This window comes from Apteryx rowi, unplaced genomic scaffold (assembly GCF_003343035.1).
Source record: "Apteryx rowi isolate R43461 unplaced genomic scaffold, aptRow1 scaffold_24, whole genome shotgun sequence".
NCBI classification, from domain to species: domain Eukaryota; kingdom Metazoa; phylum Chordata; class Aves; order Apterygiformes; family Apterygidae; genus Apteryx; species Apteryx rowi.
In genome coordinates, this window is record NW_020448752.1 from 5,023,396 (window position 1) to 5,049,222 (window position 25,827).

General features: G+C 41.1%; 1 protein-coding gene across 1 annotated transcript in view; it reads left to right on the plus strand.

Moving 5' to 3' along the window:
• Positions 1–25,827, plus strand: part of LAS1L (LAS1 like, ribosome biogenesis factor) — a 37,610-nt gene that overhangs the window by 305 nt on the left and 11,478 nt on the right. The window contains exons 2-12 of the mRNA XM_026066368.1: positions 588–713; positions 912–981; positions 3,262–3,343; positions 4,744–4,932; positions 6,211–6,257; positions 10,144–10,253; positions 16,369–16,454; positions 17,419–17,634; positions 18,864–18,999; positions 19,581–19,960; positions 22,494–22,635. Coding sequence (XP_025922153.1) covers positions 588–713; positions 912–981; positions 3,262–3,343; positions 4,744–4,932; positions 6,211–6,257; positions 10,144–10,253; positions 16,369–16,454; positions 17,419–17,634; positions 18,864–18,999; positions 19,581–19,960; positions 22,494–22,635 — 1,584 coding nt within the window. The remainder of the gene's footprint in view (positions 1–587; positions 714–911; positions 982–3,261; positions 3,344–4,743; positions 4,933–6,210; positions 6,258–10,143; positions 10,254–16,368; positions 16,455–17,418; positions 17,635–18,863; positions 19,000–19,580; positions 19,961–22,493; positions 22,636–25,827) is intronic.

The following is a 25,827-nucleotide window of genomic DNA, read 5'->3' on the forward strand; positions in this document are numbered from 1 at the left end:
GGCGCGGCCGCAACTCCCTGGTGCCGCCCTGCGGCCGGGGCGGCGCGTGCAGACGACGGTTGCCGCGGGCCCGGCGGTTCCGCCCCCAGGGATGTAGCCTTGCAGGTCCCGTCGGTGGTCGGGGCGGCTCTGGCTCTCCGTGGTCCGGAAGCGAGGTGTTCCGTGGGCGCCCTGGGGGCGGCAGCCCTGCGTGCTCCCGGGTCACGGGCTGCTTCTCCTCGAGGCGGTGTGCTGCTGTGAGTGTATCTGAGGCCCCCAAACGACCTTGTTCTATCTTCGTTGCCCCTACTGCATCTGAACACAAATCCAGTCCAGRTGTGGCATCTCGTGTTGTGTACGTGCTTAATATGTCAGCACATGCTCATTTAACATACGCAGAGGAATTGCTATATAGTTGCTCTGTTCCTAATAAAACCTTCAGGAGGGAAACCTTTGATGCTCTCTTTCTGCGTTCCTTTTCTCAGGCTGTGCTGTACCGCAAAGTACAAAAAGCAGCCTGAAAAGTACCCTTTTTTTTTTTTTTTTTTTTTTTTTTTTGAAGAATATATCCTTGCAAAACCACTCACATCTTTTTCCTTTATATCTAGGTATGGCCCCAAAATGCCCCTCGCAGTAGATTGCACTGCTGAACTGATTCGTTGCAAGGTCCTGGATTCATCTGGCAAATTGAGGTCACATGAGCTCATCCTCTCATATGGGCTGGCTCTCGTAAGGTAGGGTGCTGAAGGCCTGTGTGGTGTGGGGAAAAAGAAGGAGATATGGACAGAACAGCATTATTTAGCTGTCTAGTTTCACTTTGTGTCTCTGTGACCTCAGTGCTCCTGTACAGCATGTGAGGAATTTACCTCTGGGGTTCTAAGTTTCTCTGCAGCTGTTGATAGTTATTTATCTCTTCTGTAACCCACATGCAGATTTGTCAACTTGATCACAGAAAGGAAACAGAAAATGGTCAGCATTCCTCTGAGACAATTAGCCAGAGAGGTAAATATTTAATAAGAGTTACCTGATAACTTATGTATATACAGCAAACATAAGTGCTAGCTATTAATAACACTAGGGGAGGGAGTTGTGGGGCTCACTTTTTGTTACTGAAATAATGGCTGTAGGTGCCAGTTCTTTTCATAGAGTTCTTTTGGGCTGTATTGTTCAACTGCAAAACTTTAAAGAGGCTTGATGTAACTAGATCTAAAACTTTGTTCTTTAAAATCACATTCAAATTAACAAAGGGTGATGTTCRTGAAAGTGTTTTGAAGCCTGTGTGTTCAAAAGTCTTGATTTAGCTCTATAAACAGTCCCTCTGACATATCCACCATCCATTTCTATTTCTTAGCTGTTGAGATATGGAAAAAGAGTTAAATCTAGCATTTATAAATTCTCTCTCTTGAGAACAAAGCTTAGTACACAAAAAGCACTTAATCATATTATGCTTATAGGAGTTGGTGTTTTCATCTTGTCATCCTCTCTTGTTTGAGGAGAGCTTGTCTGCTCTGTGCAGGGGAGGAAAAGTAGAGGGTGTAATTGTAGTGGCAGAAACAACTCGAGTTCTTTTGTTGCCATTTGGGCCGAGCATCATACCAGGATCTGAACAGCAAGTTTTGAAAGTGAATACCAGACAGTACTTGAGACTCTGCTATATATACAGCATTGTCTGGGGCCACTGAGTGAGAATGATGAACTGATCTTTTTTTGTTTGGTTTTTAAGCAAGATGCTACTTCTCACCTCTTAAATTCAGATGCTGAAATAAACTGTTGCTAGTACCCTGTCAAGCTTCCAAATAGTGATCTTGCATAGGTAAGGTCAGTTATCCTTAAGAAAATGCAAAAAATTAGTGCCATAAACTTGCAGTATATATGATTTGAGTATCAAATTGTCGTCCAGAATGTTTCATCAGTTTAAATACAATTCAACCACACCTTAGTATCTTGTTAAATTATACTACCCATATGGTTTTATGCACTACTGAAAGTTTACGCAGCAGTTCTCCAACAAAGCATGATTTTTATAAGTTTACAGTCAAGACCTCATTCCACTACAATCTGTTCAAGGAAAGTACCAGGTACTCAAACTTCCACATATGTGAACTCACACCTAGCTATCTGGATCTCATGGCTAAATGGTCTACAAACAGGTGGAAGAACAGGGTAGAAAGAAGCAAGCATGTAAAAAAGCTTTTAAAGATTTTTTTAAAAATGGACTGTGAGGCTTTGAATGGTCACGGCAACAACTCTTGTGATCATAACATCTCACAGAGTAATCTTTAATTCAGTACTTAAAGTTTACATTTTAAAATACTGTCTAAAGGTAAGTTTTTGAAAGCTGAATGAAGGAATGCAGAAGTTAGGCTTTTAATGCTTTTCAGTATGCTGAAGGTGCTTTTAGCACCAATTTGTACAAGAGAAAAAATATTTTAAAAGAATCATAACAAGGTCAGAGAGCCAAAGAGAGAAAGAGGCACAAATACTCACCCATGGCAGAGGAGAGAGAAAAGGAACACAAAGAGTAAAGAAGGAAAAGAAGGCTGATTTGCCTTTGTCAGTCTGAGCTGAAGATTTATAACTGCTGGTTGATGCCAGAACGTCCAGTTTTGTATTGGACAGGACCACTGTCCCACACCTAACTGTTTGCAGGTTCAAGGAAGACACTTTACTAAATCTACAGGACAAAAATTGTATTTTACTATGTGGGCACATAGCACCTAGCGTCACAGAGAACCTGGTATTTACTGAGGCCTCTCTATGCTACCATACCACAAGAAAAAGCCCAGACAGAGAAAAATAACGTTGGGGCATCACCAGCAGACAAAATATTTAAATCAGTGACTACAGTTATCTCAAAAATAGCTGCGGCAGAAAGAAGTTAGCCAAGGCAGTAACCTTAAAATTTCAAGAAAATAAGGGATGAAGAGAAAGTGCAACCATCAAGAGGTAGTATAATTTAATGAGATACTAAGGTGAAGTATACTACATAATGCCTTTGTCTGAAAAGACATCCGTTTGTTGTAAGCAACATTGAAGAACTTGAATTATAAAATCCTGAGTTTGTATGGAAGAGTAGCTGTCTGGATTGCTATGAGGTCAGAGGAGGTGACCCCAATCAACCTTTGAAAAGGGAAGCTGGTGGAACAGCGGTGCAGGAGCAGCCCAGAAGAGGCTGTTGTTCATGCCTGGATAGATGTTGCCTAAAGCTTTTTGGGGGCGTGTGTACGGTTGTAGCGTGACACAGTGGGAATTGTGTGGTAATGTCTGTGGCTGTTCTTCCAGGTGGATATCCCCATCTGGGTTGTGGATCTCCGTCACGAGCTGACCCACGGAAAGTTACCCCAGCTAGCGCTCTGCCGCAAGGGTGAGTGCCATCCTGGCGGGGCATCCCAGGCGAGCGTCCCCCTCAGCTCGGGGTGCTGACTGGAGCAACATGCCACTGTGTCCCCCCTGGGCCTGCCAGGGCTGCTGTTGCTGGGAGACCAGGACTGGCTGTGGTACCTGAGGGGGAACAGCTGCTCCCCTGCCATGGTGCCCTCTGTTTTGGGGACCCCATGGGGCAGCAGCGGGCTCATTGTGGGGGTGAGAGCTGTGGTGTGAAATGCCTGGGAGGGGCTTGCCTCTGTCAATACTGCGCAGGTGCCCAGCAAGCTCAGTGGGAGGGGAAGAGCTGTGGTGTGAAATGCCTGGAAGGGGGCATTGTGGGGTTGGCTGAATGGTGCTCGGTGGAGAGCATGCAGAACAGGGAGAAAAACCATAGGAGAAGTGGATATTGCCCTTCCCTTTATACTGTCTTCTGCCATTGGGAGAGCTGGGGCAAAATCCACATTTTGGAAAGTGGAAAACACACCTGGAAATAGTCAAAATTGGACTCTCAAAAAGGGCTGGGAGTTCTCTGACTTTCTGGGAAGGAATGACTTGCCATTTGATGGAAACAAGCAGCCAGCTGTCCTACTGGAGATGTTCCTCTGCCCTCCTGGCTCCAGGCTGTGTTGTGTTGTAGGGAAGGCGTTCAGAGACTTTCTCCTTCCCCTGAAAAAAAAAAATACTGGAAACAATATCTCAGCCCTATTGTTTCTTTATGGCACGTGAAGTTCATGTCAGTGGAAGAGCTAAATACTTTTTCTGATGTTGTAGAGGTACCAGGGACTCACAAAAAATCCAGTTCYGAGAGAGGTGCAATAGGTACTGCAAGTTTGACTAAATGACCAGCTCATGGCATTTAAAGAGATTTTCCTCATTCCTGGGAATTTTGGGTTAAGCACTGAGACGCCAGATAAACAACCTTCATCAAGTTCCCTTGGCTRAGTTGGATACTGAAACAGTGATGGGAAAAAAGGGCTTCCCCGCTCTCCGTCTACCTAATGTGTGATTACTGTAGTCTCTGCACAAAAAATGAGTGTTGTTATAGGCACTGTGTTGATCATAGTGATAAAAAAACTTGACTCATTTTCTGATCAGACCCCCACTGCTGGGACTTGCTTTCTGCTAAAATTTGGCCTAGCTTGAACGAGGTGCAGCACTATAGAAGCGCCCAAACTCTCTTGTTGCCAAAAAGGTAGTGGGTGGGTGTCACTAGGTCTGTGATGTTGTTTTTCTTTGCTGCCATTCACCTTTTTATTAATGGGGTTGTGTGTGATTTCAGAGTTTAACTTGCATACCACATTTCATTTCACAATGCAAGTTAGCAACGTGCCACATACATGTATTAAATAATGAAGAAAATCTCACTGAGAAGAGAACATGTGTTCTGTTCTCCTTTAGGCTGTGATGTTGTACTGGACTGGCTACGAAAGACGTACTGGAGCCGTCAGCTGGGCAATAATTTGTGTGAAGAAAGCGAAGAGGAGGATGAGCAGGAAGAGACTGAAGCAAATACAGAGATGGACAGTGACACATGGGAGATTCAAACCCCGCAGCATGAGGCCTGTCAGAAACACAAGGAATTCCATGGTAGGTGTTCCTGAAACAGCAGTAGATAAAAGAATTAGATCTTTCCCATGCTAGAAAATACAGTTTAAAGCGTCATCTTCTACCACTGCCGACGGATAAAGATGTTCTTCTGCTCACGTTATGGGATTGCTCTTTGGGCCTTGAGAGGTTCTTGGGGTGACTGACTTTTTCTGTCATATTATCTCACTGAGTTTGTAGCATAAAATCTCTTACTTGTATTGGGTATCCAGTACCCTGATCAGTAGCAGCAGTTACATTGGCATGGTCTAGGGCCAAGCATTGTAAAAATTAGTTTAGTTCACAGTTCTAAGACTGAGGGCACTAATGACAAAGAAAGCCATGCTCTTTTTATAGCCATCAAAACTCTGTAGATTCATAATTTAAGCAAGAGTGGGATAAAGTCAGTTCAGTCTGTTTCTAAATATTTGGCATGTGGACAGGAAATCACTCTAGTTGTTACCAGTATTTAAAGAAAAAAGAAAATCACTGGTAACTCAATCTGGACATAATTTGATGAGATACCAAGTGCAAAACACTGAGAGAAATTTAGTAAATTGTTCCAGTGGTTGACTTTCCATCACCAAAAGTCTCTGAATCCAAGATCAGGTGCTTTTCTAAAAGTGGTTTTCTAGTTTGGATGACTTATTGGAGGAAGCATATCGGTCTCTCTCAAGCAGGAGTTCAGGCTAGATGATTAGTCTGGGAGTTCGGTAGCTGGGAGGTAACAAACAGTACCTCAAACAACAAAACCAGCTAATCATAACTTTTCTGACAAAACTTGGTCTGCTTGTGGGGAGTAACTCAGCCCAATAGATTACAGCAGCTCTATCCAAGGTTTAGATGTTTACAGAAGTTCTAAAATGCATCAAATATGCATCAAAATATGCATCAGAACATGAACTGCCTATGGAAACAATTTCTTCCTAAACTGATCCATTTAGGGATTTTTTCTGAGCTGTCTGCCTTTATCCAACTTCCCTGTCTTTGGCCACTGCTAGTGGTAAAATGCTGAACTCCAGGATTGACCCTGCATGATAAAAAATACATTGCCACAAGAGTCTGGGGGAGACAGAAGTCTTCAGAGTATTGTCTGACTTTGGATTTATAACTTCATTTCATTGATGTCTTCCTCGACCACATATTGAGCAGAACTAATCAGCTTGCCAAGATACATTTGGAGATAGATGACAAATTTCCAGGGGTACCAAAAATCCCTTGTATGGTGAGGCAAGTTGATCCATTCCCTGTTTTAAGCCACATATTTATCTTTATTTCTAGAAAAAGTCAGAGATGTGCTGGTATCCTACAAGAACGAGCAGTTCCGGGTAAGTGCAGTCTGATCGTCAGCACTTCCATTTCTTCTCCTTTCCTGCTTTGGGCAATAAGTCTTCTCTTCATTGTTGCACAAATTGAAGAGCTGGTGCTCTTGGCCAGGCCTCACTTGAAATACCTGAGAGGTAGCATAACTAAATTGCTGTACTAGGACTTTAATTAATATAATTCTAGGGATTCATTATTTTTCTTTCTCAGTGCTCTGTAGTAGCATCCTCCCACAGTTAGAATCTATCCAGAAGTACCTGATACTCCTATCAGTAATAAAGACATGCCAGTAAGCCAGTGCCCACATTACTACTGATACTTGTCAGGTGCTCTTAAATCCTGCTTTACGCACTAAAGAAAGCAGCAACAAAACCCTCTTCCTAACTTTTCTTCTGAAGCTCATGTGAAACCTACTTTATCCCATCAAAATGATGTGAATAGAGGTTGAAGTGCAAACTCCATATTATATGCCTTGATTTAATTGAGTGCTATGTACTGGGCTTTTGGAATTTCTCTGCTCATCCTGTAAGCTGCCTTTCTTATTGAATGACTTTATGATATACTTCTAAGTCTACCAAATATGACAAAATATAGCTGAATTGTGAAAAATGAATTCTCTGTAGACAAGTGTATTGTGGATATAGCTTCTTCTAATATATTGCTTTTGTCACTTTGAGGTGGCTACCCACAAAAAAAAATACTGTTTTCATCTTTAATGTGAAAGCATTTTTCTGCTTTAGACATCAGCTAAAAAATAGCAGATAAGTATATCCATCAATAATATAAAAGTTCAATCACCCTGGAGGAAGAAAACAGCATCTTCTGGCAAGGGAATATCTTCTGCTATCTTGCACTGAGTAAGGATGGGCAGAATACTTGCTTGGATCTGTCAGCAAGCAGGAATCTTGCTCTTTATGGCTGTTACTTCCAAGCTCTTAACTGAAGTTTGTCTTTAATAAAAAGAAATATACACATACACACACACATATACTACTTATGTTCTTTAATAAATATTTCCAGTAATTTGAAGAGATGCAAACATATTGGTCCTTTGTTGGCACTCGGAAACTCTGTTCTCTGTAGCAGTAGACTTGTGTCTGTTCAGTAACTCAAAGCAAGCAATGCAAAAATCCCTCCCTTCTGTTCCACCAACCTTTTCTTTGCTGCATCTTTAGAACCAAGAACCTTTCAGCTACTGTAAATCATATTTGTCAAAGCTGTGCAGTGATGGTGGGTGGTAGTTACTCTTTCATGTTTTTAAGGGGATGTCTTATAATAGTATGATTAGAAGAACCTGAGTTTTGTCATAAAACCTTTTGCTTTTCCCTTTGCTGTGATGGAAAGATCTGTTTCTTTTATAGGTCTTATTTCTTACCTCCTTTTTGACTATTTCACTATGGGCTTTAGTTGTGGTCCTAGAGATTGTTAATTGTTCAACTTTTTTTCCCCCCTCTGTTGCCTGATCTTTAAAGCTTTTCAGATATTCCCACACACACACTGTCCAACCAGAATGAGGAGTGTTATGTTTGCTTGTAGTCTGAGCATGCATTAAAGTATCTGTTCATAGCCAAAAATGAGTGGGTAGGAAATTCTTTTTCCTGCCCTTTGAAAAAGGTGGTGAGATATGAAGGAGTTTTTTAATCCATATAGTTCTTTCGTGTGGAGGGCTTGCCTTCTCCTTCATGCCTTCCTATTGCCGAAACAGTTAATGAAATACATCTATAATATAGCTTAGTTCCACAGCAAAATGATTGGGCATATGTTGGGCCTCTCCTGTCATCTTAGAGGAAAAGGTGAGTGTTTTTGTTTTTTTCYTTGTTTGTTTTTTCCTAGTCACCTTCCCAGCATTACTTAGTTTTAAGGGTAATACAAGGTGGGAAAATGGACAGACAGCATTATGATTGTTTTGCGTAGGGGAAGGAAACCTCTGGGGTTTGCTTTATTCTTAAAACTGCACAGGATAAAATTCCCTACATTCCACCCCTATTAGCTTTTCTTCCTCCACACTCTCTCCAGTCCTAGATACATTACAACACTTATGGAAAATCCATTTGTAATCAAAATGGCAGTTAGAGAGGCGCTTTATTTTGCTTCACCCCTGACAATTCTAGGAGCACTTAATGACCAAAGCCTGATGAAGTAAATTCTGGCTGGGGTCTGTGGGCTTACATAAGTGATTATTACTTATGCGTGTCTCTCTGGGTTACGGTTGGAATTTCTGTGGCAATAAGCAATAGGCTCAATTTTAAGAGGATGATTTCCCTGTATATAACAGTGTGTTAAATGTCCTGCCTTGTGACAGTGCTGTGTGTTGTTCTACAGCCTTTTAAGGTACAAATGTGTTTCCCTCCACTCTTGTTTTTTGTATGTAAATGCTTCAGACTGGAAAAGTTAGTGGAGTGGACAGTGAGCAGAGGTTATCGATAGAAATTCTGTAGTAGTTGTCTTGGAAGTAAAGTGGAAGCAATGATAAGGTCAAAAATATTATTGGTTCAGAAGCCACAGCTAGGATGTACCAACCTCCCTGAATTATTGGAACACAGGGATGGAGAGTTTGTGCGATTAGTATCAGTTGCAGTCTCCCATGTGGTGAAAATGTTGCAACTTATTTCTATTTATACCAGAGTGGAGCTTCTTTTCAAATGCTATAGCAAGTACAGACTGCTGTTGCACCAGCTACAGCCAGTTTAAAAATATGCTATCTCTGAAATTCAGAACTGGATTGAAAAAATGATACGGGCTTGTTCTTGTATCCTTTAACAGCAGACAGTTTAATGCGCGTAAATAATTATTTCCTTGAACCATGAGAGTAACTGAATGTTCCAAATTTCAGATAAATACTACTTGAAACTTTTTTTAGGCATGTATATTAAACACATATATTATCCATTAAACATGGATGGGCATAGCAGAGAAATTGTACCTCTCTTGCTATGGTTACAAGTCCCCTTGTATAAATGTATATTCTGTCTGTACTCTTTTCCACTTAGGAAGGAGAATTGCTGATAGCAGAAGTCATCTCTATAACAGTGTAACTGTACAGTTTCTAATCCAGATACTTCTCTAGCTATTTTGTTAACTTGTTATTATACTTAAAGTCTTTAAAGTATAAACCAGGGCAAAATGAGCTCTCTGATGGAGGCTGTGTACTTTGGTGCCCAGTTGTGCCTATGGGTATGTGCCTGTGGGTAGGCTAGAAGTTGTTTAGTCACTTGTTGTGTTTAGACCATGTCTTTATATTTGATTTGTCATCTAAAGTATCTCTTGCATCTAGTGGTAGTATTGGGCATATAGGTTAAGTGAGCTAATTGCAGTCCTGAGGATGGTAWATATCAAACCAATAAATCCACTGACTCTTCTAAGAGAGCTAACCTCCAATACTGTCTCTTCCATTCTTGGTGCAACCTGGTAGTTTGTTTTCCACATTGCTTCTGCTTGTTAGACACTCTCAGCTGACTACAGGTTGCCTAGATGGCTGTGTTGGTTTGATACTTGGATCTTCTGTGTGCATAATATGACTGGAAAAACCTTGTTCTGGATAGGTAACCTCTACCCCACCGCTTTCCCCATGTGGAGTTAATGATTCAAAATGTGTCTGTCCCAGTCTGTGCTGAAGTCAAGGAGAACAAGTATTAGAACAAGAATGAAGACACCAGAAGGGTGCTGTTGCCCTTTTAATTCAAGCCTTTCCAGGGTATGATATGGCTTATGTTAACTTTTAATGTTTCCCTAGGAAGGGGAACTTTTGTGAGGTTTTTTCTTCAAGTGGTATTGGTGAAGTAAATATGGCATGTGCATCTGCTCTTCATAGCAATGCCTCTTCTGTTTGCTCCAACTGCCAGGAGATGGTGCGTTATCTGTTACTAATGTTTGGATTTTTCCTTCACTCAGGTTATGCAGACGGTGCAGTCTGTTTCAAAGTCCCGAGAACTGTGGTCTGATTCTTCTTCAGAGGTGGACTGGATTTTGGCTCAGATCAAAGACCTGATGCAAGAAAACAGGTACAGTCACAGAATTGCAGAATAGTTGGGGTTGGAAGGGACCTCTGGGGATCATCTGGTCTAATCCACCTGCTCAAGCAGAGTCAGCTGGAGCAGGTTGACTAGGACCATATCGAGTCAGGTTTTGAATATCTCCAAGGATGGAGACTCCACAATCTCTCTAGGAAACCTGTGCTAGTGTTCAACCATCCTCTCAGTAAAAAGTGTTTTGTGTTCAAGTGGAATTTCCTGTGTTTCAGTTTGTGCCCATTGCCTCTTGTCCTGCCACTGGGCACCACTGAGAAGAATCTGGCCCCATCTTCTTTATACCCTTTCTTCAGATATTTATAAATATGTTGATAAGCTTCCTCTGAGCCTTCTCTTCTCCAGGCTAACAGTCCCAGCTTTCTCAGCCTCTCCTCACATGAGAAATGCTGCAGCTCCTTGATCATCTCTGTGGCCCTTTGCTGGATTCGCTCCAGTAAATCCATGTCTGTTTTGTACTGGGGAGCCCAGAACTGGACACAGTAGTCCGGATGTGGTCTTACTGGTGCTGAGGAGAGGGGAAGGATTGCCTCCCTTACTTGCTGGCAATCCTCCTCCTGATGCAGCCCAGGATACTGTTGGCTGCCTTTGCCACGAGGGCACATTGCTGGCTCATGGTTAACTTGTTGTCCACTAGAATGCCCAGGTCCTTCAATGCAAAGCTGTTTTTCAGCTGATAGGCCCCCAGCTTGTACTGGTGCATGGGGTTATTCCTCTCCAGGAGCAGAACTTTTCACTCACTTCAAACTTCTTGAGGTTCTTCTCTGCCCACTTCTTTAGTCTGTTGAGGTCCCTCTGAATGGCAGCACAACCATCTGGTGTATCAGCCACACCTCCCAGTTTTGTATTGTCTGCAAACTTGCTGTGGGTGCATTTGGTCCCATCATCCAGGTCATTAATGAAGATGTTAAGCAGTATTGGCCTCAGTATCAACCCGTAGGGGACACCACTAGTGACTGGCCTCCAGAAGTTTATGCTGCTGATCGCAATCCTCCAAGTCTAGCAGTTCAACCAGTTTTCAGTCCACCTCACTGGCCGCTTATCTAGCCTGCATTTCATCAGCCTGACTACATTCCTGGACAGCTCTCCCAAAAACCTCATGTAGACTTTGATTTCACAGTAACCTTATGATATAAATCTGCTAGAACTCTCTTCAAAATTGCAGGGCAATATTTCATCCCTTCTATGCCCTCTGTGCTTCTATGCCCTCTGTGCTTCTATAACTACAGGGCCTCTGTGTCGAGGCTTTATTATCACTGTATAAATTTGCATGAAGTTCATGTCCCACTCTGAGAAACAGTTTGTTTAACTGTGTAGAGGGGAGACTATCAAATTGCATATTTGAGCTATAACTCTTGGTGTTCTGAACATGAAGAAACATCCAATATGCATACGTACCGTATAAGGTGGCTGACAAATTTAAGATGTTGTCAGATATTGTGCCAGAATGAAAACGTGAGGAAGACTTGCACCTTAGTGGCATTGTCTATCAGTTGCTGAGCATGGTGTAATGAGCAAGAAGGTGTAAGATTCTGTAATGAGAAGCTCCCTTACTAAACATGGGATTTCTGTATCACCTAAGCTGTCTAGCTCCTAGGAGGTTGGAGGGAAGTGGTGGAAGAAGGCCCTTGCACCTACCTCTGATTCTGATACCCTATCCCCAAGCATGCTCTGCTGGCCACTGTCAGACTGGACACTGGGGAAGATGAATGCAAGGTCAGCTGCTTTTATGTAGAAGTAGGTATTTGAACCTGGCATCAGTTATGCGGTAAAGAGGAAATGGACTGCCACAGTACAAAACAAGGATTTTAAAAGGCTCTGGTGAGAATGGGAGTTGCAGGATGTGTTCAGGCAGGGGGTGTAATGTATCAGTAACAGGCAGAAAGTATCTTGGGAAGTCCCTTCCTGCATAGGAGAACTGAAACAGTGAAGATCTTTAGATAATCATGTATTCAAAGTATTTCTAATGTTGACTTGTTGACATACTCTCCTTTTAATTTACATCTCTGCAAGACTTAGTTTTTTAACAGTACTGTTATGTAGGTACATGATCAAAACAAGTAGTTATTTTGGAAAATTCTGTGCTTTCAGTGTTTGCTGTGCACTGATCTGCAAAACTTGTTTGTGGTATCCCATGAAAGTGTTGTAAATCACATTCTAGCAGTTCTTCACCAGCACCTTTGTCTGAACCACTTGTTGAGTCAGCTCTTGTTCTGTCGTACGCAGCTGCATGAGGTACATTCAGCACTGGTAGTGTGGACATCCAAAGGAATCCAGCATGCACTTCAACTATCAAATTAAATCTTCCTCCAGAATGCTTAAACTTAGAATTTAGATTTTAGCGAACTCCGTTTGTGATCTTTGAGGCAAGCAAGAGTTTGCTTTCCTATGATTAGCCTGACACCTCTGAAACAACTTAGCAGGTTTGAATTCAAGTGTAACTTTCAGCTGCTTGAATCTGGTTCAGTGGGATACTGTTCTGTGTGGGGTGCCGTCACCAGAATACATGGCAGCCTTTTCTGTGTGACTATTTCTATAAGAAACTCTTATCTAGTGGGTGTAGGGAAGGCTTGTAAAGTAACCATCCCATCCCCTCAGCTCCATCCCTAGCTTGAAAGAAATCTGTGCATATTTGCTATATGCTAATGAACAGCTACTGTTAAACAGACTAAAAATGCCTGTGTGTAAATCTCTTCTGAAAAGGCAGTAGATCAACAGGATAAATAACTAAGATGCTGCAGTGTTGCTGTTGCAATACTCAGGCCTTTACCCAAAGTGTGTGCTTAGATGCCGATCAAATGGAAGGGTTAGCTTCTTGTCCTTCGAAAAGAACTATTTGTGGGAAATATTTGGGGATAACTGTAGATTATAAATAAAACAATTCTCAGCAATGTGTTGGGAATTTCACTGCTTTCTTTGGAAAGTAAAGTGACAATAGAATTGAACTGCTTTTGCATCCTTCTTCAGGTGTACATGATAGTATGGATTACAGCACAGCAATGAATTGGTGTGCATAGAAGAGATGCTTTCTACAAATTTAAAGTCATTTGTCATCTATCTGGGAAAGTCCTATAACCAGACGGTGGGTTTCAGGAGCCCGATTTCATTTCCAGCTTTCACTGTCAATTTTCTGAGAGCTTCATTTGGAATTCCAGTGCAGTAACTTTGTTAAGGGTGAGACTCAAATGTAATGTATGGCCTAAAGAAGTTTCAAAGGTGGGGCGCAAATCTTTTATTTTAAATTGCATCAAATTGCATTTAAATTGTTCCTGTGTTACAACAAAAAAGCCTGATAGTTCAGTATCTGCAGGGTGTCATATATCTTGGGTTATTTTGCAGTTCTTAAGCTCTTATTAACAAAATGTTATTGCTGGATTCGATACTTGATTGTCTTCGCTGCATTATGTTATATCAACTAGGACTTTTTTGATGGTTCCCTTAAACCAGGCTTTAAATGAGGCTAGGAGGAGGGAGCTGGTTTCTATGACTATTAAAAACATATTGTTTCTCTCTTGTATTTTTGTAGTTCTTGTTTCTGTTCACTGTTCCATGGTTTCCTGTGTGACCCTCAGTGATCAGGTAACCTCATGAAACTGGTTCCTCTGATATGCGGGGAAATCCCCCACCTACAGCAGCTGAGGATGGAGGGCTGTTTCACAACCCACAGTTTGCAAAACTACCAAAGAGACAAACCCTGCAGCAATGACTTTACTGCAGAGAGATTTCGCAATTGCAGCTAGCTGCCTCATGTAGTCGCTCTTTGAAGAGAGGTTTTTTCAAGAATCTTAAAATAAAAAAATTAGATTCCAGTAAGTGCTGGTTTCACAATTTCAAACTTCAAGCCAAGCTTGAAGAAAGGAAGTATATGTGTTTCTGGATCAGAACAGCTTTGGGAATGATTGACCAGCACTTATTCCTGTTACTTTACAGGTTCTCCCTCCACTCCTTTTGCCTCTTTCTGACATTTGTGTGAGAGAAGATAAACAGTATTTTTGTGCCAGTCAAGCAGTGAGTACACAAGTACTTACAATAGAAAGTCACTTTTTTACTTAAGCAAAAAAACCCCTACAATCTTTAAACATGTGTTTGCAGATATGTTTACACACACAGGTTTCTAGAAGTTTTTTTGAATACTGTAGTGCTAATTGCATCTAATCTGATTTGTGTATGTACTGAAATGCTGTAACTCTCTTCCTATATCAGTCCCATGGAGTCTGTCATGTATCACTAATGCAGCTGGGCCTTGTGCTTCCCTAATGGCCTCTTTGTGGACCAAGTTTTCTGAAGGACTGGCTGATGGTGCTTTCCTTCTCAACTGAAGATGTGGCTGTTACTGCAGTCTATGTATTTTTGAAGATGCTTAATTGAAGGACTTGCAGGAAATGTCTTACTTTCATTTAAGAGAGAAATTTTTTTGATCATTCACTCGTGGAAAAGTGAAGGCAGGCAAGAAATACAATTGATAAGTTTGTGACTTCATTAGGTTAGGAGATTTGGATTATGAATTCAGGGATAACAGGGCTTATGAGATCTCTTGAATATGTCAAGTGACCTGTGAAAACACTTTTCTAATTTAGAATCCCCATGTAATTCTGTGTAAAGCCTTTCATCTCTCCTATCAGTGTATCTTGTAATTTGGATTGTGCAGAGGACAGAAAGTTCTTTTAGCGCTAAAGCAAAATGAGCTGCTGACTGCAAAGAATTTTCTGCCCTTTTCTTCATGGAGCTAACCCAGTGGGCCTTCCCTAGTCAGATGTGCTTCTGTTTAAAGGTTCTCTGTTGAAACTACCATTTGCATGGAGATGGCCTTAAATAGTTGGTGATGAGCAGTTGTTGCATGTAGGAATGATAGTAATTATCCTGGAACAGTTGCCAGAGAAGAGGAAAATTGAAATTGGATTTTGTTTTCAGAATGAATTACATTCTATCATTTGCCTTCATAAAAGTTGGTCTCCCATCATATCATCTACCTCAGACAAAGTGACGTAGTGTTTGTGTTGTTTCGGCCTTCAGATCTTTGACTGCTGTTTGTGTTTATAAAAACCCTCTATAGAATCCAAGTCATGCCTGGATGTTTAGATTTGGAAATCATTCTTATTAGAGAAGACAATAAATTTTCTCATCCATTCTTTACCAAAATAGGTTACACTTCATGTGAGTCGTACCATTCCAAATCCAAAGAGGCTGATAGTGACAGCAGTTGTTTCTGTGGAATTTGTCGGTGTTTGAAAATGGACGTCTTGATTTTTATGCTAAGTGTTGGTTTTAGTTCTATATCCTTGCATGTTACTGAACACTGAACTCGGTAGGAGCCCATGGCTAGGTATAGTGGTAGCTGTGGAAATTTTGCTTCTGTCCCTTCTGCTGTATTTTACTTTCAAGCATCCGCTCAGCTTACTGGTGCGGGTGTTCTCAGTCTCCCATTTCACTGTTATTAAGATAGCCTAATAGCAGATGGGTCCTTGAGCTGGACCATTCAGTGCTTTCAGGCTAAATGTAGTTCACATGATAGCTGTGAGGGTAGGAGACTTCCAGAAAAAAGCTGTAGCTGCTGTAGGGAAGAACAGTTGTGATCCAACAGCAGCTTGTCTGCTGAACAACTATGTAAATGGGACATTAAGAAGTGCCTTGCCACCGCAAATCGAGAGGCTTTTCCTCTGAAGTTTAATCTAGCCCTGTTGGTTAGGAGTTCTCAAATCTTGGCTGACATGCTTGCAGAAGACATGGATCATGCTGCAATTACAGATATTTCAGTATTATAAATGTTTTATGACAAAAATTCGTATGCTGCTTACAAAATACCAGTGGTAGGTATTTTCCTCTGCAACTCAAGCAATGTTTTTTTCACAGTTCTGGTTCTGTTCCAGTTTGTGCAACTACACATCCCCTCCATCTCTAATGGGATACAGCCATCCCAAAGCTGGTATGAGATTTTAGTGCCCTACTGCAAGCTACACCACCCCCTCATAGTTGGGAGCATGTAATCTGAGTTACAGGTATTTGGCTCACAAACTGTTACAGAGCTGGTACAAGGAGTATTTTGAAATGCAAAGGTGTAAGTGACATTAACGAGGCTCTGTGATTGCTCTAGAGAGACAGTGGCTGAAGTTCTTCTCAGTGATGGCTTTCTCATCCCAACGGTGGAATGTCTGAAGATGTTAAATATCAAGTATGAAGGTTAGTGTCTCTGGCACCACATAATCAAGTAAAAAGTGCATAGCTAGTGTTACATCCAATCCTGTTCTTTTTTTTCTCGTATTGAAAGCTGTAATACTCTATGTATCTTTCATTTGTCTGGGTCCTTAAACATCTTTTGACCTGTTCTCCTGACCCCTTTATGGCCATGTTTGCCCATAGCTTTCGCATGTGTCTCTGTTGGTGGAAGGATAGCTCTTCTGCACTGAATGCTGCATGGCTAAGGAGACTTCTTTCAAAGCTGGCGTCTCTGTCCATGTCTGCACTAGTTACTGATTTCATGAACTCCCACTAATTTCTTTTCTACATTGAAGATTTGAAGCAAGTCAAAAGTAATGGGGTTTTATTTTTGAGCCTTATTCACCTCAGTTTTGTCTTAATTCCATGCTACTGTCCACAGGTCTGGAGATGCTTAGATTTTCTGCAAGAGAATTAGGTAGCTAGAAGCAATAAAAATTAATAGTTTATCTCCTTGGGACTTTTTGGAAACATCAGCCAAAGTACTTTCCAAGAAAGTTCCTCAAGTTTTTGTGACTGTAATATAGTAGTAAAATTTTAGGAGCTTTTGATCAGTGAGCCTTCTCTTTGCAGTGTATTTTTAGACAGAACAGTTCTTTGTTATGTGGGAAATAAGCTGAAATTGGCAAGAGATTAGCAAAACAGAAGTAGATTTTCCTGTGGTTTATGATGTGATTCGATCAGGCATCATATTTTCTGCTTTCATTGAACTTTTATGTTAATTATCCATTTGTTGCTTATTTTAGTTTGCTAGTATAGGAAATGAATAGCTCCAAATTCAGTGGGGTTCCCAGAATAGAACATGGAACCAGTGATTTCAGTACAAGCTACTTAGTTTGCCACAAGCATCACACCGGTGTTTTACAATCAGAGCATTTTTCTGTCCATCAGTGATTTTTTGGGGCTTCTTTTCTTCTTTTTATTGCAGCAAATAAAGAGATATTACAGTTCAAAATTCCTCAGACGTTTTACTGCTTCTGGCGGCCTTTGCTGACGGGCCTTCTTTCCCGAAGCTTTACACAGACCCTAATAGAGAAAATGTTTACAGAGCTCAAGGAATGTTTGGACTCTTCAGAACTTCGGCCTCAGTTCCTGATCAACTGGATTTCTGAGATGCTGACTAGCATTGCTAGAGTTAATGCCGGTGAGTCAATCTGCAATTTGTGTCGAAAAAATGTAAGAGTCTCTTCTGCACCACTGCAAGGACTGGAAGGGTGGTGAGTACTTTAGATGGGAAGTGCAATATTCTAGTCAGTATGTTTTGTGAGCTTTCAGCATTGCACTTCTTGGGCTTTTTAACTGGTAGCTTATGTGTGTCATGCATTTCTTAGCAAAAAATGGGAATTACTATTTCTTTGGCAGCTTTGCTGTGGCTTCCTCAAGATGTGAAAAGCCAGTCTCTTCCATGAGAGATCAGTCCCTTAAAGGGATTTTTTTTTTTTCCAAGATAAAGTTAATACTAGTAGCTTGATTACCAAATAGATAGCAAATAGACATGTCATAAGCAAATTCTGAGTCCCTTGTTCTCAGTTCTTTTCTCATTTAACACAAGCATGCCTCTGCAAGATACTTGCATAGTCTTGGTATCCTTTTTTAATCTCATCACAGGATTTGTCATGCTTTCTGAACTTAGGCAAAAGTAATAAGTAATCTTTTGCTTTCCATCCCTAATTCCTTAGAACTRTTTAAATTGACAAACTGTATGTTTCACTCCAGAGACAGCTGCGCTTTCTCTATTACCTGCACTAGAAGAGCTTTAATTATTTGAAGTGTGTCATGGGAGTTATGTCAACAGGACTTTCATATTGAGAAGTAATGCAGGCCTGCAGGAGGTTTCCAGCTGGTGTCATTTTGCCACCTTCTCTTTCCTCTGCTGGTCTGGCTTAGTCCACACCAGGATTTCGCGAGTACCTATGGCAATCACAGGTTCAGGTTTATTTGATGCTTTCAGTCAACACTGAGTGTGTCTGTTGTGTGCCAGGATCCCTGAACATGAGTCTTTCCCAGCTGTTAAGTCTACTTAGAGTGCTATCTGGAACGTCTCAGGTCTCAGAAGCTCTACTGCATTTACTGGGGACAATACTGTACAAACGCAGCTCCGTGACTTCCACATCTGAGATGGCATGCATAGTGCCAGCTTGGGAACCTCTGCACCTCACTGTTTATTGCGTTCTGTAGAGCTGACTTAGCTATCACTGCATTGCCAATCCCTTGCAAATACCTTGACACATTTGGTCAGCATATCTGGTCTTGGAGCTGGTTTGGAACGCCAGCTTGTCTGAGGCTCAGAGCTGCAGTAGAAATACAAAGAGATGAAGGGTGTATTTTTTGTGAGTTTTGAGCACCTTATTGTTTTTGTTACTGTCTTTGAAGGGAAGAAGAGACGCCGTTGTAACAAACGGATATATGTGAAGGAGTTGTTCCTCCATAAAGTTCCTTTGCAGTGGATGAGACTCACTGATAATTGCTTGGAAGCTCCCTGCTGGGCAACCCCACACCTTCTTCAGCTGTAAGTTTGATCCTGTGACCTAGAAAGGGGACAGAGAGCAGTGCTCTGTAATGGCTTTGGCCAGCTCGTGTGGTGTGCTGAGTTACGTCTGTGTTCCCTTCCTTTCCATCTTGCAGAAATTATGTCAGGTGTGTATAAAGCCCTGCTTGTTGCTGCTCATCTCCCCGTTGATTCTACAAAGAGAAGCAGCAGAACTTATTGGTTGCTCCTTCAAAAAGAAAGTAGAAATTATCTGGGGAAGTATGAGAAAAGCAACCTGTGTGGAAGAAAAGTGACCTRCAACAGAGATGTGGCTGTTCATACTGGTGAAATGTGGGGTTAGCATAGTCAGTAACTTTTTTACATGAAAACAGTAAAGGAAAAATTCAGTTGGAAGTATCAGAAGTCCTTAATTTTTACCACAAAGAGGAAGTATTCCAGCATGCACTTCTTCGGAATAATCAGCTTTGCCTCTTAATGGAGATATATGAGCAAGCTGTCCTGGAGGAAGCTCAGACTTAAAAGACTGCTGAGCTTGATAAACCTCCATCTGGATTCTCTTTTTGCTTCTTAGACTTTTACACTGGCTTTTTCCTTTCTAGGATTCTTACAAGCATGAAGCCTCGTTTGCCACGTTCTTCGCGGAAGAACCTTCTGTATCTCACTTCCATTTACACAGAAGGAGGTGGCCCTTTGTCCAGTCCAGGCCTCTCTTCAGACTGCAGTGAACAGCCAATTTACACTATAGAGAGCTTACAGTGGAGGGCCAGACAAGAAAGTCAGGCTAAAAGTCATGAGCCGACTGTAGAGAGACAAGAAGGTGTGCTGGGGAGACATGATGGTGAAGAGGAGGTGGAGGAAGAAGAAGAAGAGATGGTAACTGAAACAAATCCTTTGGAAGGACTTGCTTATTCTGATAACATGCTGGCTATTGCAGAAAAAAGGGCTGTGCTGCAAGGGTCCGCCTGGCAGATCATTGCAGGTAAAAAGTGACTTCTTAAGACTTAGACTATCTACATCACTAGCAAATGTTGACTGAAATGCAAAGGCCCTCAGGGGCCGCTCAGAATTGAAGAGTGCTTCAAAATCATCTAAACGCCAAATTCCTGCAGATTTTAGGTTTTTTTCAGTCTTATGTTTATGTGCGCTTGTCATTTCTCCCTAAAAGCCCTCATAATATTCGGAGTGCTTTTTCCAGGAGCATGTTGTTACTGCTTCATTACCATTTTTTTATCAGGCTTTTCCAAACTCTATGTTTAAAATTTCACTATTTCCAATTGACAGGGGAGGATATATGCCAACTGTGAATGGCAAAGAAAATACGGTCGTTTCTTGGATTTAAGCAATATGTGCTGAAAGCTTCTGTTTGTCAGATTTAGGGGTATTTGAAAGTACTATTTGGCTACACTGGGAAGCACCAGCTGTATGCTGATAAGTTCCAGGCTGTAGGAAAATTGCAGTCATGATATGGTGGCAAGCTAAAGAAAGGAACAAGTTAAGAAGCTTGTAGAGTGAATAAATGGTTTAGCTAGTGCTTTGCTAGCTCCCTTACTGTAGCTATACTTGTTGATTGGGGTGGATGGTTCTGCAGCTGATGAGATTTTTGGAGAAGTGAATTATGGAGGGACTTGAAGACAGAAGAGGTTGGTGCTGTTTAAAGGAAGAAGAAAAGTGCAGCCATTGGAAGACAAAGAACTCTTGTACCTCACTCGCAGGGGAGTTTTTTCAAGTTAAAAAAAAAAAAAAAGTTTGATCTGTTGAAGCAGCTCAGCTTAATTATGCTAATGAGAACAGCTTGTTAGAGTTAGATGTTTTGAGAATGGAAACAAGACTGCCCTTTGCTTAGCTGATTTTGGTTCAGAGCAAGCAAAGCTGTCAGTGAAAGAACACGCATAGTGCCTAGTGTCTATAAACCTTGAGTCACCTGATTTTTACGAAGTTTCTGTTTATGTGGTTGGTTATGGGTAAACTTAATTTCTGTTTTAATAACTTCTRTGTAGTTACCATCCTTAAACATTTGAAAACTGTAGTCAGTAGGTATATACAGTACCAGGACAACCAGTGGTATAATGATATTTACTAGGTTGCTCCCTAAAAAAAAGGCCTCAGCCTGTTTGATATGTAAAATAGTATTTGCCTTACAGTTGCACTGGAGGTCACCAAATGCTATTTCTGCACCTTTAATTTTAAAATTGTAACAGCTAGAAATCACCATCTTGTGTCAAGAATTTTTGTTCCATTAACCAAGAAGGGCGTGAAAGGAAAAGTAAAGTAGTATGCTGGTTCTTTAGGGCAAGGCCTGTGTTTATGAGCAGTTTTCAGGTAACAAAAATGATCAGTTTCAGGCAAGGACAATGAATTGACCAAGTTGTCCATGATTAGCTGGGGTCTCAAGTCATCTGTATAATTATTGCTCGCTCTCTGGAGTGGAGTCTCCTACCTTTTTGAGGTCTTCTGCCTGCTAGCCTTTCTTATGCTGCTAGTAAGGATTCCAGAGTTGAAGTGTTCTGACGTCAGGAAAGCTAGAGGGTTTAAGAAATCTTATTGTCAAAACAATGATATGTAATGTGTATCTTTCATTTAATTAAGTTTCATTTTGATTTCATATCTAAAAGGGACCTTCCCTATTGCGAACTGCCTGTGAAATTTTGGTGCAGAGCTATAAAGGAGCAGACTCATTGATGTTATCAGTGGCCAAGGATGGTTTCCCAGTGCAGTTTCTGGCCCCCATTGGAAGCCAAATTTTAAAAATGTGAAATTGGAGAGGAAATAGGAATAAGTGCTTGTAAAAATAATTAGCAGAATTTCCAAGAGACTGCTGTATTCTTCTTCCTTGCCATGTCATCCCAGCCTACCCATCTGTCTAGAATTGCTTTATTCATTAATGAGATTTCCCCAGCCTTTTGCTCTTCTACTTTTGTGGCTTCAGTTCCTGTTTATTCAACACTGTTGCTTTGCAACTGYGAATCTCAGTGAGTCCTAAAGAAGCTGGTTCCAAGCCTCACTGGAGGAATGAGCTACTGAGTGCAAATGTGCTGTTCTGTATCTTCGTATGTGTACAAATGGCTCTTTCCATTACAGGAGTATGCAGAGTGAATTTTTTTTAGAAGCCTTTTTCAAAGTGTGATTTTTTAATTAACATATGTAAATCAATACTTCAGATTCAAACAAAAGTCTGCTCAAAAGAGAGAGGTAAATATTAAGGGTTGCTTCAGAATACTGTGAGGTTTCTGTTAATGGACATTGCCTCACAGTGCTTTGGACAGGCTGCACTGTATAGCCTGCATGATGATACATGACTCCAGATGTTTTCCCATTGTCTTACATACTCCAGTTTCTTTCTTTGGAAGAGACAGTTAAATTAGTTAAAACTATATAGCTCAAATTTATATCATACAGTTCTTGCTGAGTACCTGAGTTGCATGAGACACTACTTGTGGGGATTCTTGTTTTTTGAAAATCTATCTGGGAAGCTTAAACTTCTTGTTTATGTGCTGAATGTTGTTTTTACCCAGATGAAGTACAATGGAAAGACTTTCCTATTGGGAAGCTCCCAGGTCAGACAGATGATCCTGATGGTCTCATGTTGGATAATTATTCCATGATGTCCCTGCTTGATCAACCAGCGAGAGATGAGTGGAAGTCTCCCACTACAAAGTGAGTAATGGTGTGGGCAGGGTTTTGTCCTTGAACCATGAAGTATGCACTTATCTCTCTGCTTTGTACTACAGTGTGAAAATTTCAGGAATTTCATGATTCCTGTTTACTTCTGTAATAGTTTGACCAAACTATCTACTAACTGTTCTTTTCTCATTCATTTGTCAAGTAATGTGTGTATTCAGAAGGACCTTTACAGTGCTGATATAACAGAGTAATAGTCTGCTCTTTGGACTGTGCTGATAACTTTCACTGTTGTCTGATGCTGTTAGTAAGATAGAATGTGCTGATCACTAAGAGTTACTAACCCTGGAAGTGCAGAATTTTTAAATCAACTCTACTGAGAGTTGGTGCAGAATCTGCCTGATGAAACACTGAGCTGAAAAACTTTAATTGCAAGACCACAGTTCTTCCCGTTTAAGCGTTAAGGACTAGAAGCCAGGAGACACAGTTAACAGTATTAGCTCTCCCATATTCTCACTGCCTGACCTCGGACAAGTCATTTAGCCTCATCCAGTGTAGGTTATCCCAGACTAGTTAATCCCCTGTGGGAAGGGACTCATTCTAAAACACAGTTGTTTGCTGAAGGACTTCAAGGTGCATTAGTGGGAAAGCCTGGAGATGAGGATAGAAGGTAGCCACAGGAAGTGGTTGATTGCAGATTACTTGCATAACACCAGAGGAAGGAACTGGCTGTATGTAATTTGGGTTCTGAATGTGCTTAGAGTTTGGCATCAGTGAATGAAAATGTGTGTCTCTCCTATACAGTTGAGGTGGATACTACAGAACGCTTCCTGAGTAAGGTCATTGTCATTGCAGCCCCAGTCATTCATCCTATGGTTAATCCAAAATGAATGAAATCATCTTTTCTCCTCACTGTCTTTCCTCTTCCTTCTTGCTTGTATTGCATTAGCACACTTGCACCCTTGATGGACCAAGTATAAGTTGTTGCTGGGACAACTCAGAAGTATCATAGCAAGCTACTTCACAAAGCCGTAACAGTCATCCTTCCAAGCTGAAGGAACATACCCAGGATTCATCTCTGCATGTCTCCTTTTCTTGTCATTAAGGCTGATTGAGAACTGCTGTTTGTAATTGTAGCTGTTATACAAGCTGTTCCCATTCCTTTCTACGAATGAGCCTTTTGCACTATCTGAAAGATAAATGCAGTGACATCAGTGGCAATCAAAAAGATGGTTTCTCTAGTATCCTTTGAGGAAGCCAACTTGTAATGTTATCATCTTCACTCCTTCTGCTCTTTCTGAAAGAAACCATTGCTTGGGTTATGCTCTGTCCCTTATGAGATACTGCTGCTAAGCTATTTGGAAGTTATTAGCGCAGCCTCAGCAGGCTTGAAAACTCAATTTCTATTAAATTACGGCTCAGATCCTCAGTCACAGTATGTTGGCATCGCCCAGTGACTTTTTCAGAGCTGTACCTAGTGATTCAAGTTGCAGATCTGAACCCACTAAAGAAATACAGGTTGTCATGGAAATGATGGTAGCATTTTTAGAAAGCTTTAGTTGGATCTTCTCTGTTACCAAATGAAACTTGTCCATTTAAGCCATCCCTCTGAAGACTTTTTAGTAGGGTCATTATTTCACCCTTTGAAGTCAAAGGATCTCAAGTGCTGTTAGCTGTCAAATCAGTTTTGTCACATAGACTGTAGTGGATGGACTTGCCTGTATTTGCCACCAAGGAACACTTCAGAATACAAGTAAAATGTAGGTTTTTTTCTTAAACACTTGATAGAGTATCTTTTTAATTGGTGATTCTCTCCCTGTAGTTGATAGGTCCAGTCTAGTGGTTTCTAAAACAAAACGTGAATAACAGTGACAGTAATGCAGACTGGCGTGTTGCAGTGGGAAGAGCCCTTGCACATATTCATATTTTCACATGTTCAGTTGTTTGCAAATTTGTCTCCAGTTCTGAAGAGCAAGGTTTCCCTCCTGTCTCTTCTGTCATGTTGGAATGAGGCAAATTCTTGGAATCTGCAGATCTGCTTTCAGTCTGTAAAGCCCCGGCACTCTCACCCTAGTCACAAATGATAGACTACTTGATTTTGGAGACTTCAAACGTAAAGCTGCTCAACTTAATGTTTAGGTAGGTGAATCACTGCTAAGAATAAGGAGCTGCAGCAGAATTCTGACTAGCTACAGTAATCAGTACCATTCAGCATCTAGCCAGCAGGCTCTGACAAGAGACAGGTTGGGGGGGCTCTTAATTCATTCCTCATTGGCTCAGTGGATTTTGCTATGCACAATAGATGGAATCATCGTTAGGGAGGGTGTAAAGAAATGCATATGGAGTAGTGTGATTCACTATTCTGGCTTGTTCAAAACCTGCTACTCGATGCCAGCTGAAGCATGTACCCTTTCTGACTTGTGTGCTGTAGGCGTCAGGTATTATGTAATCCCAGAATATTTCTTGGAGTGGTGACTGTGTGCTGTTTCTAGAGTAGTAGGAATTAAAAATCATCTAATGATTTCAGGTCCTGCTCTGCAAACAAAGGAATTCCTCTAAGTACAAACTCTATCAGACCACTGATTTAGACGTTAAAGGAGCTAGGACTTGGCCATAATAAAGTCTGCTATCTGAAAATCCACAGCATGCATTACTGAAAGAATTCATTTGTTAATAAAAATTCACTAAAACTACCAGTATATGGTTTTTGTTATGTTGCTTGGGAGGTCAGCAAAATCCTCGCAAACGTCAGCAGAAGTAAAAGTGAGTACTAGTACTGAAGTGTGGTTAGTTAAGATGCAGCTTTACTCTGAGTGTAGAAACATCTCTGTTGAAAAAATAGAAAATTTTGGTCAAATTATCAGGGAATATGATAATCTCACATGCATCTCTATTCCATTCCAAATAATGTTATAGAGTTCAAAATCTGTCCTTGCCAAATTCCTACTAGCTAATAGGCTAAGCTTAATAGCAGGAGGGATAGTGCAAAAAAACCCAAGTAGAGGAGAAAAGCTTGGTGTGTTTTCTGGATTCCTGGGAAATGTGTGTGTTTTCAGAGAGACAAGAGCAGGCAGAAGCCATTGCTATGGTGCTGTCCCATTTTGGCAGCTTCTTATTGTCTGGGGCCTACCAGTGCTTTGTTATCATGGCTGCATTTATTCCACACATCAGAGGGTAACAGCAGTGGTTTGGCATCTCTGGTGATCTCCTCTGTCTCTGTCTTTTTAA